Source organism: Motacilla alba, chromosome 2, assembly GCF_015832195.1.
Source record: "Motacilla alba alba isolate MOTALB_02 chromosome 2, Motacilla_alba_V1.0_pri, whole genome shotgun sequence".
NCBI classification, from domain to species: Eukaryota; Metazoa; Chordata; class Aves; order Passeriformes; family Motacillidae; genus Motacilla; species Motacilla alba.
Window position 1 is genome coordinate 131,670,670 of NC_052017.1, and position 14,230 is coordinate 131,684,899.

Consider the following 14,230-nt stretch of genomic DNA (forward strand, 5'->3'; position numbering starts at 1 on the left):
TGATGAAAATAAAACAAAATCATTTACTTACTAGAGCTAACAAACATTTTATTTTAGTCATACAAAAAAAATCTTATTTGAAAGCATGTTTTTAAATTCAAAATCAAAATGACAGCAGAAGTTTAGACATGAAATCTGTAATAGTTACATTATTATTTTTCTGCAGTAATTTTCTCAATGTTCCACCAAAAGTGGAAATTTGAAAGGTGATGTGAAATACTAGTGCAAGGAGAATGAAAATGGTTCAATATAATGGTTTAAGACCCCAGTTCACATTTATGGTCTGATTCCTCTCTAGTGGTGGTAGTAATAATAGGAGGTAAAGAGAAGCCTTTTGTTGCTCTCTTGCCATTGGTTTTTCAAGGGTTTGAAAACTGCTAGGAAAAATAAGCGTCAGAAGACAAAGTTCCTGCAAATAGAGCTAGAACTGAAATCAAAGTGATGTGAGAGCACACATGCTAGCAGGGAGCAACCTGCCAGAGGCCCTTAAACTTTTAAGTTAAAATGAAACAAAATACAAATGCTCCCCCAAGGACTGTGTTCTTCATTTAGAGCTCCTGGTCTAGGAAATTTTGCACAGTTACAGTGTGAGACACTGATGTGTTGGTCATGTTTTCATTAGGAGACTGAGGGATGTCTGGCAGCTTTTCCTGGGCCTGCCCTACGCTCACCTAGGGCACACACAACTCCTGGGAAGGGAGTTAGGATGTGTGTTAGGCTTCTTTTTTGGCTTCAGACACCACCATATCCCATTGTCCTGGGCACTGTTCACTGGGGAGCAGTTTGATTGAAATATAATCTCTTTTTTATGATTTTTATTTAAAAAAAGTATTTTCAATCTACCAAAACATTACCACAGCGATGAAAAAGTAGCTCAGATCACTGCTCCAGTCAGCCTAGCACAACTACAGGGACAAGAGCTGCCAGCAGCCCACGTGGGTAAGGGATCTCAGCAGACCTCAGTCAGAAAGTAAGATTGCTGGGAGTCAGTGTTTGTCTGGGAAGCTGCATCAGTGCTCATCTGTTTTGGGAAGCACAATGGGTGATTTGGCAGTTTGTTCAGCAGCGTCTGACCTGAATCCCTTCAGAACAAGAACACGGGACCTACTGCCTGGGATTCAAAGCTAAGGCCTATGGGATCCTGGTAAAGATCTTGAGCCAGCCTTAGGGACCAGAGCTTTTACTCCAGAGACTTTGTGTTCTACTTGCAGCTCCCATAACGCTGGACAGCTTGATTTTGGATTTCAGAGGACGAATCCTTTATAGCTGACAGCCATGCTGGGTAATGGCGAGCAGTGCAGGACATGACTTCTGTATTGCTCTGTAAGTTCTTATAAGGGAAAGAGCCATTCCTGCTGCTCCAGGAGAGAAACCTTTACCTGGGATAAAAGTCTCCTCCTCAGGATATGACCCCACAGTGTCTAGTGTTCATGGGGCTGGTTCCAGCCCTGCAGGGACCTTGCGAAGCAGCTCTTGTGATGCAAACTGCAACCACCATCAATACGACCCAGCGCAGAATCCCTGTCTGTCACTTAGATTACCCGAGCATCAGTTTAAATTATAATCTGTTTTGCAGGAGTCTCACGTTCTTGGCTGTTTCCCAAAGTGAGTATTCAAGAGGAAAGAGAGGAAGTATCTCTGGAGTTCAGCGCTCAGTATTGCACCTTCAGTTCCCAAATTATACAGCAGCAAACGGCAACACCAAAGTGGGAGCAAGGCTCTAAGGGCTGAAACAGGGAAGGGACGGATGGCTCAGTGGAAGGGAGCACAAGACCCAGTCAGGGCACACGAGCTGGGTGCGGGGCCAGGCCGGGGGGCTGCTGTGCGGTGCTAGCTGTGGCACGCTGGCATGTACGTGTAGATCCTTTCTATCCAGACCTTAACCCGGGGAGGAGAGAGCTGCTGCCCGCCCGCGGCGTGTCCGCCCCCGGCCGCGGGCAGCCGGAGCGGCTCGGCAGGGCAGAGGCAGCGCCGCCGCTCATGGGAGACACCCGCGGGTGGGGAAAGATCGGGGACGAGCCGGGAGGCGGCGGGATGGGAGAGAAGCGGGAGGGAGGGTTGCGGGAGGAGAAGGGGAGGGGACAGCCAGGAGTCGGGGTGGGGTGCGGGCAGCGGAGATAATAAAGCCGGGGAGAAGAGGAGAAGGAAGAGCGGAGCCGGGGAGAGCTGGACGAGCGGGGATGGGGCTGAGGGCGTGAGCGGGGCCGGCGGGGCGGCCGTGCCCGGCGGGGCGATGGTGCCCGGGCGGCGGCGGCGGCGGCGGCTGTGAGCGGGGCGTCGCCATGGGCTGCGGGGGCAGCCGGGCCGACGCTATCGAGCCCCGCTACTACGAGAGCTGGACGCGGGAGACCGAGTCCACCTGGCTGACCAACACGGACTCCGAGAGCCCGCCGCAGGAGGGCGGCAGCGCCGAGGGCCCCGGCCGGGAGCAGGGCGGCCCGCGCCCCGGTGAGTGCGGGAGACGCGAGCGGGCACCGCGGGGAGGGCAACGGCGGCGACACCGTGTGTGTGCACCGACACATCCTGTGTGTGCACCTACAGATCCTGTGTGTGCACCGACACACGCTGTGTGTGCACCGACACACGCTGTGTGTGCACCGACACATCCTGTGTGTGCACCTGCAGATCCTCTGCGTGCACCTACACATCCTGTGTGTGCACCGACACACCGCGTGTGGGCACCTACACATCCTGTGTGTGCACCGACACATCCTGTGCGTGCACCTACAGATCCTGTGTGTGCACCGACACATCCTGTGTGTGCACCGACACACGCTGTGTGTGCACCGACACATCCTGTGCGTGCACCTGCAGATCCTGTGTGCACCGACACATCCTGTGTGTGCACCTACAGATCCTGTGTGCACCGACACATCCTGTGTGTGCACCTACAGATCCTGTGTGCACCGACACATCCTGTGTGTGCACCTACAGATCCTGTGTGCACCGACACATCCTGTGTGTGCACCTACAGATCCTGTGTGCACCTAGACATCCTGTGTGTGCCCCGACACACGCCGCGTGTGCAGCGACGCCCGCTGTATATACACGTACACACACACGGCGTGTATGCATGGAGGGGGGGTGTACCCGTGTTCCCGCTGGGAGAAGCACAGTACTCCGCCACTCCAGCCCCCCAGCCAAGAAATGCGGGCTCCCAAGCCTGCTCGGGAGCCGCGGGGCTCGGAGCGCCCGGAGCTCTGCCCTGCCCGGGCAGCCCCGAGAGCGGCCCCGGCCCCGGGCAGCGCCAGGAGCGGCCCCGCCGCGCCCCGGGCTCTGCGCTGCCGCAGCCGGCTCGGGCTCTAGAGACCCTCTCAGGCGGTGCTCGGCTACCAGCGAGAGCGTGCAGACGCTGTCAGCTGCGGTACAATGTTATCAGAAGGGAAGAGAACTCGGTCCTTGAGGCTCTTGCTGTGGAATACGTGGATTTTTCTTTTGCAAGACAAGTAACTTAGGAAATAAATTTAAATTAGGGAAGAGGCAGCTTTCTTCCACACCATCTCTGATGTCTTCTGATACACAGAAAGTTGATCAGAGGGTGGGTTGGACAACAGCAGACCCGCAAATTTGAATTTCCCTGTTCTTGTCAGTATGCTACATCCCCAGTTGTACACCTGGTGTTACAAAAGTGACAGATATGGGAAAGGGATTGAGGAGCTCTGATCTGATGTGCAGTTTAAATTGGTTTAAGAATTATTGTGTATTGCAGCAGTACCTAGAAATCTCAGCTTAAGTCCAGAAATTCATTGTGCTGGATATTGTACAAATGGTTGCTGCCCAGAATAATTACTATTTCCATGTAAAGCAGTAAATGCCTATAGGCAGGTTCAGATAAGTAGCTTTACAGACTTTTGTAGAAAGCAACAAAACACCAGGAAGAAATTATGAAAGTGCAGGAGTGAAAATTCACAAAGGTGGGCATCACAGGCCAGCTGGAATAGGGAGACCCCAACTCTCTGCTGACCAAAATATGGTAGGGAGGGAGAAGTCACAAAGGGTCTATGTTGTACTCCTGAGGGCTCAAGAAAGACTCTGTAGTAGTCACATGGGAAACCAGGAGAATTTGAAGGTGAATGGGTCTATGAAATATCATATTAAAGAATATTAGATAAGGAATTTAAAGAGGCTCAAGATGATGCTGAGCAGTAAGTTCAAATTATAGGTAACAGTGTTTTCTCCAGCTGTGAAAGTTAAACAGAGTGTTAGCTTTTACCCGCACTTACCATTATCTTAGCCATGTTTACTTTAAGTTGGTGCTTAATCATGAACAGAAGCTAGACAGTCCAAGATCTGACTCTGAACAAGAGGCAATAAAGAGGTGGATCAGTAAGTATTTATTGCAAAAATCATGGCAACCCCGGACGAGGGGAGAGAAAAATGATGATGAGGACTCTATTTTATCAGAAGGTTGATGAAGTACTTTATTCTATAAATTGACAATTGAATTTGCCATGCACTTACATGTTCACAACTGCACTCATCCTCGTTCTTCTACGACTCTCAGTTGACTGCTCGTGACTGTCAGCAGACAGTCCGACCCAGACACACTCTTGGCCCTGAGAGGGCCAGGGAACAAAACATCCTCACTTTTGGGTAAACAATCTACATTCCATTCTACTTTGGCACAACACAGGCACAGCAAGTGATAGGAACTGTGTTTTTCTTTCTCTGCTGTTCAGAGAACGTGAGTCCTAGCTATATTCCTGGGAAAAGCTGTACCTTGCTTTTCTCCATGAGGAGAAACATGGCAACAAGTATTCTTCCTAGAAACATGTGGTAATTGACTTTGTGTTCAGAGATGAGAATACCAGAGATAAGGAGAAGAGTACAACTCTCGAGACCAATAGAGACTGATGAGGGCATGAGAAGCTTTACAAGACAGCCTTGCAGAAGAAATTAGAAGGAAGATGATGAGGAAAGGACAGAGTAGAAGCAAAAAAACGATGAGTAGGACTTCAGTTAGGGCAAGATTCACTCTTCAACAGAGCTGTGGTGGCAGCAGTTTAAGGAGCCTGAGGAACACACACTGCTCCCAATTAGTGCCTCAAAAGTCATAAAGTACTTCAGGGAGAGCTGTCGTAGGGTAAGGTTTGACGTAGGGAAGGAATAGGGATAAGGAGAGGTTCTCCAGGGGCTATAACAGTACTTTAAGTGAATTTACAGATGAAAGGGAGAGGAAGGAGCAATTGCAGTGGCAAATGAGGTCAAACATGGGTTTAAGACATGAAGAGGAATACATGACTTTAATGTGAGAACTGAAAATTGCCTTAGAGTGAGAGACAAAAAGGAAAGGTAAGGGAGGGGACAAGAGCAGGATGGGAGAAATGAGGAAATGAGAGATGACACTGGCACAAGGCAAGGTAGGAAGGAGCTGTAACTGGGACACAGAAAGGGAGGAGGCAGCCAGGGAAGGGGGCACGAGCCAAATGAGGTTGGGGAAAGAGGATAAAGGTCTTCTTTGTCATTTTTCACTTGGAATAAATCAGTGAAATTCTGCGAAGAGAGAGACATAGAGATAGGATGAAAGAAATATTTTGGGAAAAAAATTATTTTTTGGGAAAAGACAAAAGCAGTAAGAGGTGGCTGTGATTGCCGACATGTCTCAGTTGTAGAAAAAACAGCAGAATTGGACATCAAAATGTAAAGAGGAGTAAATCACTCAGGGATGAAAGAATGCTGTGTATACAGAATCAGAGTGTGTATCAGTGAGGAAAGGGTTAGTAACTACCATACATTAATCTTAGTAATTTCATACCACCACAAATTTCATCATATGCTTCTCTTTTTTCAGCCAGTACATTCAGCTTTCTGTGCCTGCTCTCATTGGAACTATATGTATTTCTGTAGCCAAATGTTTGTACCTTTACCAAAGCATTTTGAAAGTTTAAATATTATTAAATTAATAGGAAAGTATTGAATTTTTAAATTTTTTAAATTTGCTTTTCTATTTTTCCAATTTCAGTTGATCCCTTCTTAGACAATTTGTTAATTTCCCTGCTTGATTTTTTACATCCATTTTTATAAAGTGTATTGTAATCTCCCTAATTTTTACAGGAAGACATAGAGACCAGTATTAGTCGCTGTAACAAACCTAAAATAAGAGAGATGATCTTAGGTTCATCTAGGATGAACCTAAGTCACTCAGAAGTAACTCAAGTGATGAGAAGTCACCAACAGAGACAAATATAGGTGGTTGTAACTTATACAGTAATGTATATTATGTAACTCGATAGTGTTGCAGTTCACTGCTGAGGCTCTGGCAATGAGGAACAGGGCAACCAGGTATGGATGAAGAGGGATAGAAAAGCAATAACTTCATGAAGCACTGCAGGTGCTGGAATTGAAAGGCGTTTTCTGGAAAATAAGTGCACGTACTGTTCATAGGATGAGTGGCTTCTGTGAGGGAGAAAAAAAGGAAAGAATCACAATGAGCCCCTACAATAAAGCAATTTCTTGGAAGAACATCCATTGCTATGTGAGCAAAGAACTTTTCACAGGACTGAGCTACTGCGTAGGCTATGGCTGGGGGAAATAATAGACTGCATTTCTGCTTAGTAACCGTTACTTGATCCTTGCAACTCTTTGCACAAATTGCTTTCTCTTTAGAGGGTCTGATTCAGCTAAGTGGAACTGTTAGCAAAGTAATGACTTTCGGAGGAAGCAATAATCTGTGGGTACAGATGAGTCCCCAGGGCAGTCACCATGGGTTGCACGCAAACCACGGGGAAAAGATTGAATTCACAAAAAGCACACAAAAACTGTCGAGTATTTTGGAACACGCTTGCACAGCCTGCTATGTTATATTGGGATAACTTGCTGAAATGTATATGTATATGTATATGTATATGTATATGTATATGTATATGTATATGTATATGTATATGTATATCCTAGAAATTTAAGATGTACAATTTACTGCCAGAAACCAGAACCATACATGTACTCTATAAACACATTCAATATAAACCAACAAAAATTAATTTTGTTTGTTTTAAAGCAGGTTTAAGCTATCTTATTTCTACTGCTTTCTATTTTCACTGATGAGATTAGCTGCTGCATTTAATTATTTTTTCTTTATTATACCTGAAAGCACCTCAGAGTGGATGTGGCTCATTGTCTTGTGGTCAGAGAGACTTTACAATCCATTTACCGCATGGGCTGCAAGTGCCTTAAGACAGGATCTCTCCTTACTGTTTCCCCACAGCAACCAGCAAAGTAAGACCCCAGTCTCTAATAGGGATTGTTATTGAAATGCAAATAAAATAAACTAATTTTAAATGATGTAGCAACCAAGTAAAAAATAATTCTCTTGTCTCAGAATGGAAAAGCTGAATACTGATTGCCTCAGAGCTGACTTGTTCCTCAGCTATTAAATTATTTGTTGATTTTTTTATCATGATGTCACCCACAGTATCAGCTAAAAAAAATTGCTTTTTATTCTTTGAACTTTACATTTTTTCCTTAGTGAAGTCTTTTTTTTCAACCTGAAGCATATTAAAGAAAACATTATCCATATTTCACACAGACTCACCTGATGTACTGAGAAGGAAAACTTGCCCACACCATCAGCTAACATAACTGCAGTAAGTGGTCTGCCAGGAATGAAACCTGCAATTTAGCATCAGCGAAGACATTTGCAAAATAGCTATGAAATGGGAGGGCAATCGAGTCCTTTGTAAAATAAATAGAGAGAATCAGCAATCTGGCTGGCTAACAGTTTATCTCGCATAATTGCCCTAATATGCTTGTGTGTTGATGAGTGATTCTTGCCCGGCTCTCTGGGGCCAAATGCCTGGCTCATGCTGCCGCTCCGCCGCTTCCCGGTCGCCGACAGCTCCGGGACCTTTGACGGTCCAGGCTCCTCATTTGCAGCTAGGCTTCGGTCAAGCCTCAGGATGCCAAACGCGGCGTTTCAGAGGAAACCTTTGGCGGGGAAGTTTCGGACAGTCAGTTTTGCATCGTGTGCGGCGGAGGGCTGCGAGCGGCCGCCGCCGAGGGCCGGGCTGTGCGAGCTCCGGTTGCCGAGACAACAGCGGCTGCTGCCGGCTCGCACCGCGCTGCCTAAAGCCGCTCCCTCCTTCGCCAGGTGCACCCAAAGTCAAGAGCTTAACAGACAGAAATAAACAAGCACCAGGTTGTAAATTAAGAACCCGGCGCAGCAGAGTGTTTTTCGAGAATTGGGCTGCAGAGAAATATTTAATAAACCGTCTGTTTTAGGTCAAGAGGTAAAGATGGATCAGTGCATTACGTAGGTATATCAGGATCTCTTTGTGCTCTTATGCCCTTATGTTCTTTTATTAATGGGCTGTTTCAAAATCCGGTATGTTTAATAAACAACTCTAACAGTGATTCTGATGTGATATTTTCAGTAGATAGCCTTATTACAGTTCAGAATTTCAGTAAAAGTGAATAAATGCAGCTCTTCTGGACTGTAGACATATTGCAGCAATTCCCTTTCCATGTTAGTCCAGACCTTGGGGATAATAATGTATTGTGTTTGCGTGGCAATGTTTTGTAGTGGGGAGCAGGGTACAGGGCTGGTTTCCGTGAGAAGCTGCTTGAAGCTTTCCCCACATCCCAAGGAGCCAGGCAGCTCCGAGATGGACCCACCACTGGCCAAGGCTTAGCTCATCAGCAATAGTGGTGACACCTCTGGGATAACATATTTAAGAAGTAAAGGGGGGAAGAACCTGCAGAAGAGCAGCTGGAGAGAGGAGTGAGAATACGTGAGAGCAGTGCCTTTGCCATTTGCCATTCAACACACTGTTGTGGGATGACCTGGGTCAGATGTCAGGCACCAACCAGAGCACTCACTCACTCCCCTCCATAGCTGGACAGAGGAGAGAAAATTGAATAAAGGTTCATGGGTTGAGATAAGGACTGGGAGAGAGATCACTTGTTAGATACCGTCACTGGCAAAATAGGCTCAACTTAGCAATATGAAGTGAATTCACTGCACTAACAAAATCAGAGCAGGATAGAGAGAAGTAAAATGAGCCCTCCTTCCCAGCTCTACCTCGTCCCCCAGTGGCTCAAGGAAGCAGGGAATGGAGGTTATGGTCAGTTCATCACCCAATGATTCTCCTGCTGCTCAGGGAGAGGAGTCCTTCCCCTGCTGCGCCATGGGATCTCTCTCACAGGAGACAGTTCTCCATGAACTTCCCCAGTGTGAGTCCATCTCACGAGCAACAGCTCTCTGGGAACAGCTGCAGTGTGACTCCTTCCCACAGGCAAACAGTCCTCCCACAACTGCTGCAGAGTGGGTCACTCTTCCAGGGGTGCAGTCCTCCAAGGACAGGCTGCTCCAGCCTGGGGGCAGGGCCCTCTCTCCACTGGCTCTTCCACAGGGTCACAGCCTCCTCCAGGCATCCACCTGCTCCAGCGTGGGTCTCATCCACAGGTGTGGGTGGATCTCTGCATCCCTTTGGAGCTCAACAGGCTGCAGGGGCACAGCTGCTTCACCAAGGGCTGCAGAGGAATCTCAGCTCCAGTGCCTGGAGCACCTCCTTCCCCTCCTTCTCTGCTGACCTTGGTGTTTGCAGGGTTGTTCCTCTCTCATATTCTCCCTCTGCTCTTCTCTGGCAAGAAAATTACCACTACACTACAACCTTTGTTTGGATTTTCTTTTACAGTACAGCATATACTTGGGGTTTGCCCGGCATAGAAGCTGATCAAGGATTGCAGTATTGGCCTAAACCACTGTTTATTGCTCCACAAGAGAGCACTGGAATTATTGGAAAAAATCAGACTCAGATAATAAATACAACCTTTTGTAATGACCATATTTTTCAGCCCAACCCTAGCTGTTAATTCTTTCATTCCATACATTTTCACCTTTGCTGTCATTTGATAATGCAATAATGGTTTAATTTCACATTTCAGTTAAAAAATGGCACCTATATTTATTTGGCCCATCAGATCATGCTAAGCAATCTACCCCACCACCTCTGGAAGTATTTTTCAATTAATTGTTTTTTTAATAAATATCCACTGCCATAAAATAAAGGATGCATCCATAGATAGCAGAACTTAAGTAAAAGTGTCAAAGGTAATTGAGAGATGAGAATTGTTCTTCTATTATGACCCTTCAGCTTGCTATTCTGTGAGATGTATCAGACCCGATTGCTGGGAAAACTACGGTCTTGTTTGAGAGTAGGTGATTCTGATACTGCATGAAGCCTCCTGACTGGTCCTCATGTCTCAGGTGGGAGCAGCCACCTCCCAGCCCTGTGACAGGAAGGGAGGGCAGGGGCTGGACAGGGTTCTCCATGCTTCTTCCTTCCCCAGCAGCCTCTTCATTGCACTGTCTGTGGGGTTTCCAGCCCCAGATTGGGGTGACCCCAAAAGATGGAAAAGTCTCTCCTCAACCCGTGCCTTCAAAGAAAGACTCAGTAGTCCTCTGTTCTCTGTTCTCAAGGTAGTTTATTGTTGGTTATCTAAAAGATTCTTCTCCCTGGACTGCTGTGGCCCATTCAGCAGCTCAGACAAAGGCACACTGCCCTCCCAGGGGGCTGGTGCCATCTTTTATATCATACATTACGTACTACATGTTTATACTTTTCCCCCAATGCCTACTATCTATATTGAATGGTGACTTTCTACTCTTAACCAATCTGTGAGTGCCAACATCACCAAAGACATGGAGGCTAGGAAGGAGAAAGAAGGAGCACAGGGCACACCCAAATCCCTCCATCTTAGAACCTCTGACCCCCATGTACAAAACTTGGACCCCTGCGTACAAGGCTTAAAACCCCCCTGTACAGCACTCAAAAATCCTTCCTTTCACTTCGTGACTACTTCTAATACAATACCTAACTTGTGTGTGTGGCTTGTAATTCTTCATACAGAGTTGGTAATTTGCTCCATGGGCTAAGATGAAAACCCCACGTGTGTCTTTGGTTGCATGCCAGGGTCTCAGAGCCCCCTGCCAGCGGCTCTGGCCATCCAGGGCACCCAGAGGGATGTTCTGGATTCCGACACTGTCTACTTCTGTGATTTTCTCAAAACACTGCAAAAGTGGTAACACCAGCCAACCAAAACTGTGATAATCTTTCCACAAAACCTCAGGCTTTGATTAGCGTCCATTTAGTTAATGGCCAATAGTCTTGATAAACCCTCCCTACAGTCTAAAACAGACCTGCTAGGATTGATCACCCAGTTTACCCCACAATAATTTACCCACTGATAAAGTAAATTTACTGAAAATGTCACATACAGGAGCACTTGAATTACATGAAAGGCTTTCCCTGCTGTCACAGTACCAGAAAACAGAAAGGCTGTTGAGCATCAACAGACATCATTTGCAGGAAGATGAACCGGAACCACCTCTCCAAATTACTTCCCTGTGAAAAAAAAACTCTTTTTTGCAGCACTGAAATCTTCAAAGGCAAAAATATTCCTAGTTATTGAGAGCCAGAGGTCTGTCATTAACTAAAGGAAGACGTTTTACACTGTCTCTGCAGCAGGTGTTGGGGAGGAAGGATGGTGAGAGAGGGAGAGTGCCTGAAAGGGTTTGAGCAGGAAACCTGAGTTGTGGTTTTATTGCTGGCAGATCCTGCCTGCAAAATTCTGACAGGGAAATTGCTCTGCAAAATTACTCTTTTTGTGGAAATAGCAGTTTTTGCCCCATCCCAGCCTTTATATCTCTATTCAGGAAATTTAAAAAATCATTTTACTTTTCCTTAGGAATGTATTTACACATTCCAGCCAGTTCTAATTCTGCATTTTCCAGTTTAGGAATGTAGAATTCACAGCAAACAATTAAAAATGTAATTAGCTTAAAGCAAAGATTCCTGCCAACCTCAAAGCAGAAGAGCAATATGTTGCATACAGGAAACACAGTTAAGAGTGCAGTTTACCTTGTTGTTTATTGATTAAAATTTCCAAAAATTCCACATAAAGCACATATGGCAGTAGTACAGCATTGAAGTGACTCTTTTCTTTAACTGTAATCAGTTCTAGAAATATATCTCTTCATAGGAACAAAAATCATATTGCTAGTTCCAAATTTTTTTCCCTCAGATGTTCCTGCAGTTTAAAACAGATTGCAGTTAAAAGAAATCTGGGATTGAAAGTTGGGTTTTATCTTAAATTGAATCTGTAATATTTAAGACTCAGGAACAGAATGATCAAAGTCAGCAGTTTATTGTAAGGCTTTCCCTCTGACCTGCACCCAGCACCCCTCTTTTCTGGAGTACAGGACCACATCTCTCTGGCTGTGTGGTGAGTGGGTACATTTTTCAGCAGCTGTCTCACATGAAACAAGTGCTTTGGTCCTTTGCTGTGCACGAAGAAATAATGCAACAAGGCAATTTTATCTTCTGATGGATACATTAGAAAATAAACCACCAGCCTGCTTCCCTAGACTGCCACAATGCCTCTTCTGTTCTGTTTAGGAAAAATACAGGTTAAAAGTCAAAAAGGTAGATGAAGGAGTGGTGTTTTACCAATTAACATGAGCAGCTGGAGGCTGTGAGCCAGGACTTCACATTTTAAGTTTTTCCTGAGTTCACTGAGCCCCTCTGCATTCTTGTTTGCTTAACTGAGCCTCACATTTTAGGCAGCTGATTAAATCGAAGCAATGTTGAGCCTCCTCCTGGCTCCATCTCCTCCTGGTAGATGGAAGATTTAGGCTAGCTGGTCCAGATTCATGCTGGCTGCTGAAGGGAAAAATAACCAGCCCATTCTTTATTGACTGACTGAAATATTTTTATTGTGGGTTTTTTTACCAGTTTCCAAACAGTGTATATAGTTGTGTTTCTGTCTCTGTACATTTTGTCTGGATATTGTCCTCACGTTGCAATTTTCATTTTTGTAAAATGCTAGCATTTCCAATGTGGGCCATCAAAATTGTTTCAAGCACTGGCAGTACTAAAAGCATTAATATCTGACATTAGCACAAGGCTGATGCCTGAGTGCTTTCTAAATGTTTACACTGTGCGTGGAAAAGATGGAAAAATGCAATGGATTTATCTAGAAGATGGTTGATGGCTGATGGCATAAAGTTTTCATGTAGCTACTGCCTTCATTTTAGAGTGAACATAAATGTGAGTGATGGCTTTTTCACATGCATACTGATACCTTAAAGCCAAAGCACTTTATGATCATGGTTACCCTGGTTAAGTCAGCAGTATCCTTCTGTATATTCAACCTGTAAGGCTGGGAATGCCACCAGGCCATACAGCCCACTGGAGTTTCCTGAGTTAATTCCCACAAGGAACATACCTTTGGGACATTGAGACTGAATTTACAGCTTTCCAGTGGTTGACATTTTGCCTAAGCCTTTGTAAATTATCCCAGTAGTCAATCACTATTTAAAAAAAATAAATGTGCAATGTACTACTTGGAACATTTAACTTCAATTCCAGCTGTTGAACCTTGGTAAGCAAAAGTGAGGAGTCATTTCAGCTCACGTTTCATGTACCTTTAAATGCTTTTCATGAGGATTTATATTTAGTCTGCCTAAATATTTTTGCTGCTTCTCAGTGTGATTAAGGGAAACGATGCATTTTGCTCATATTAAAACTCCACGTGTGATTAGCTAAGTAATAGGACTAATAAAATGCTTTCCATGTCTATGTTGGAAATTAGTCTAGATCATAATGAGAGATGTTTTATTACCACATCCCAAAGGAGAAGGAAAGCCCAGGTAAAGGAGAGGGAGGGAAAGAGCACGTGAACACCTTCAGCTGTAAGGCACTGCTCAGAACAGGGTGGGTGCTGCTGTGCGAAGGGTGACTGAGAGAGGGCCAGCAGCCTGCTGCTTGTTTTCCATCTCACACAGCACTCTCCTGTATGGAAAGCTTCTTTCTTGGCATTTTAAGGACAGGTTTAGAAGGAACTGAGCCAAAAGCCAGCACTTTGGGAAAGCAGGCTGATTTGCCATAATTTGGACCCATGATATTAGGTATTGTGCATGGAGTGTATCATTTTTAACGTGTATTTTTCGCAGGCTGTACTGAAACACAGCCTGTGTATTTGCATGTGGAAAAGCAAATACCCCCACTCTCTGTCCTTCTAAAATCCAGTACCATGAAAAGCACTTCAGAGCTTTGCTATTTGTGTGTTAGGTTTTCAGTTTGGAGGAGGGAGTGATCTGTTTCTGGCACATCATGTGGCGCTGGTTAGCTGCTTAATCCATTCTGTGTCATTTTCCCAGGCAAAAGGTGTAGTCAGCTGTCAAGGTCTTCCAAAATGTTGCTGATGCTTATTCCAAAATATAGTGAAAATT

The 14,230-nt window shown here is 45.3% G+C and overlaps 1 protein-coding gene across 3 annotated transcripts in view; it reads left to right on the plus strand.

Moving 5' to 3' along the window:
- Window positions 1-2,099: 2,099 nt before the first annotated feature.
- The window catches only part of BAALC (BAALC binder of MAP3K1 and KLF4), a 30,623-nt gene continuing 18,492 nt past the window's right edge, over window positions 2,100-14,230 (plus strand). For 2 of the 3 annotated variants that reach the window (XM_038129551.1, XM_038129552.1), the window contains exon 1: window positions 2,100-2,448. In XM_038129551.1, the coding sequence (XP_037985479.1) occupies window positions 2,283-2,448 (166 nt within the window). In that variant the 5' untranslated portion in view covers window positions 2,100-2,282. The remainder of the gene's footprint in view (window positions 2,449-14,230) is intronic. The other variant, XM_038129550.1, reaches the window with a different exon arrangement.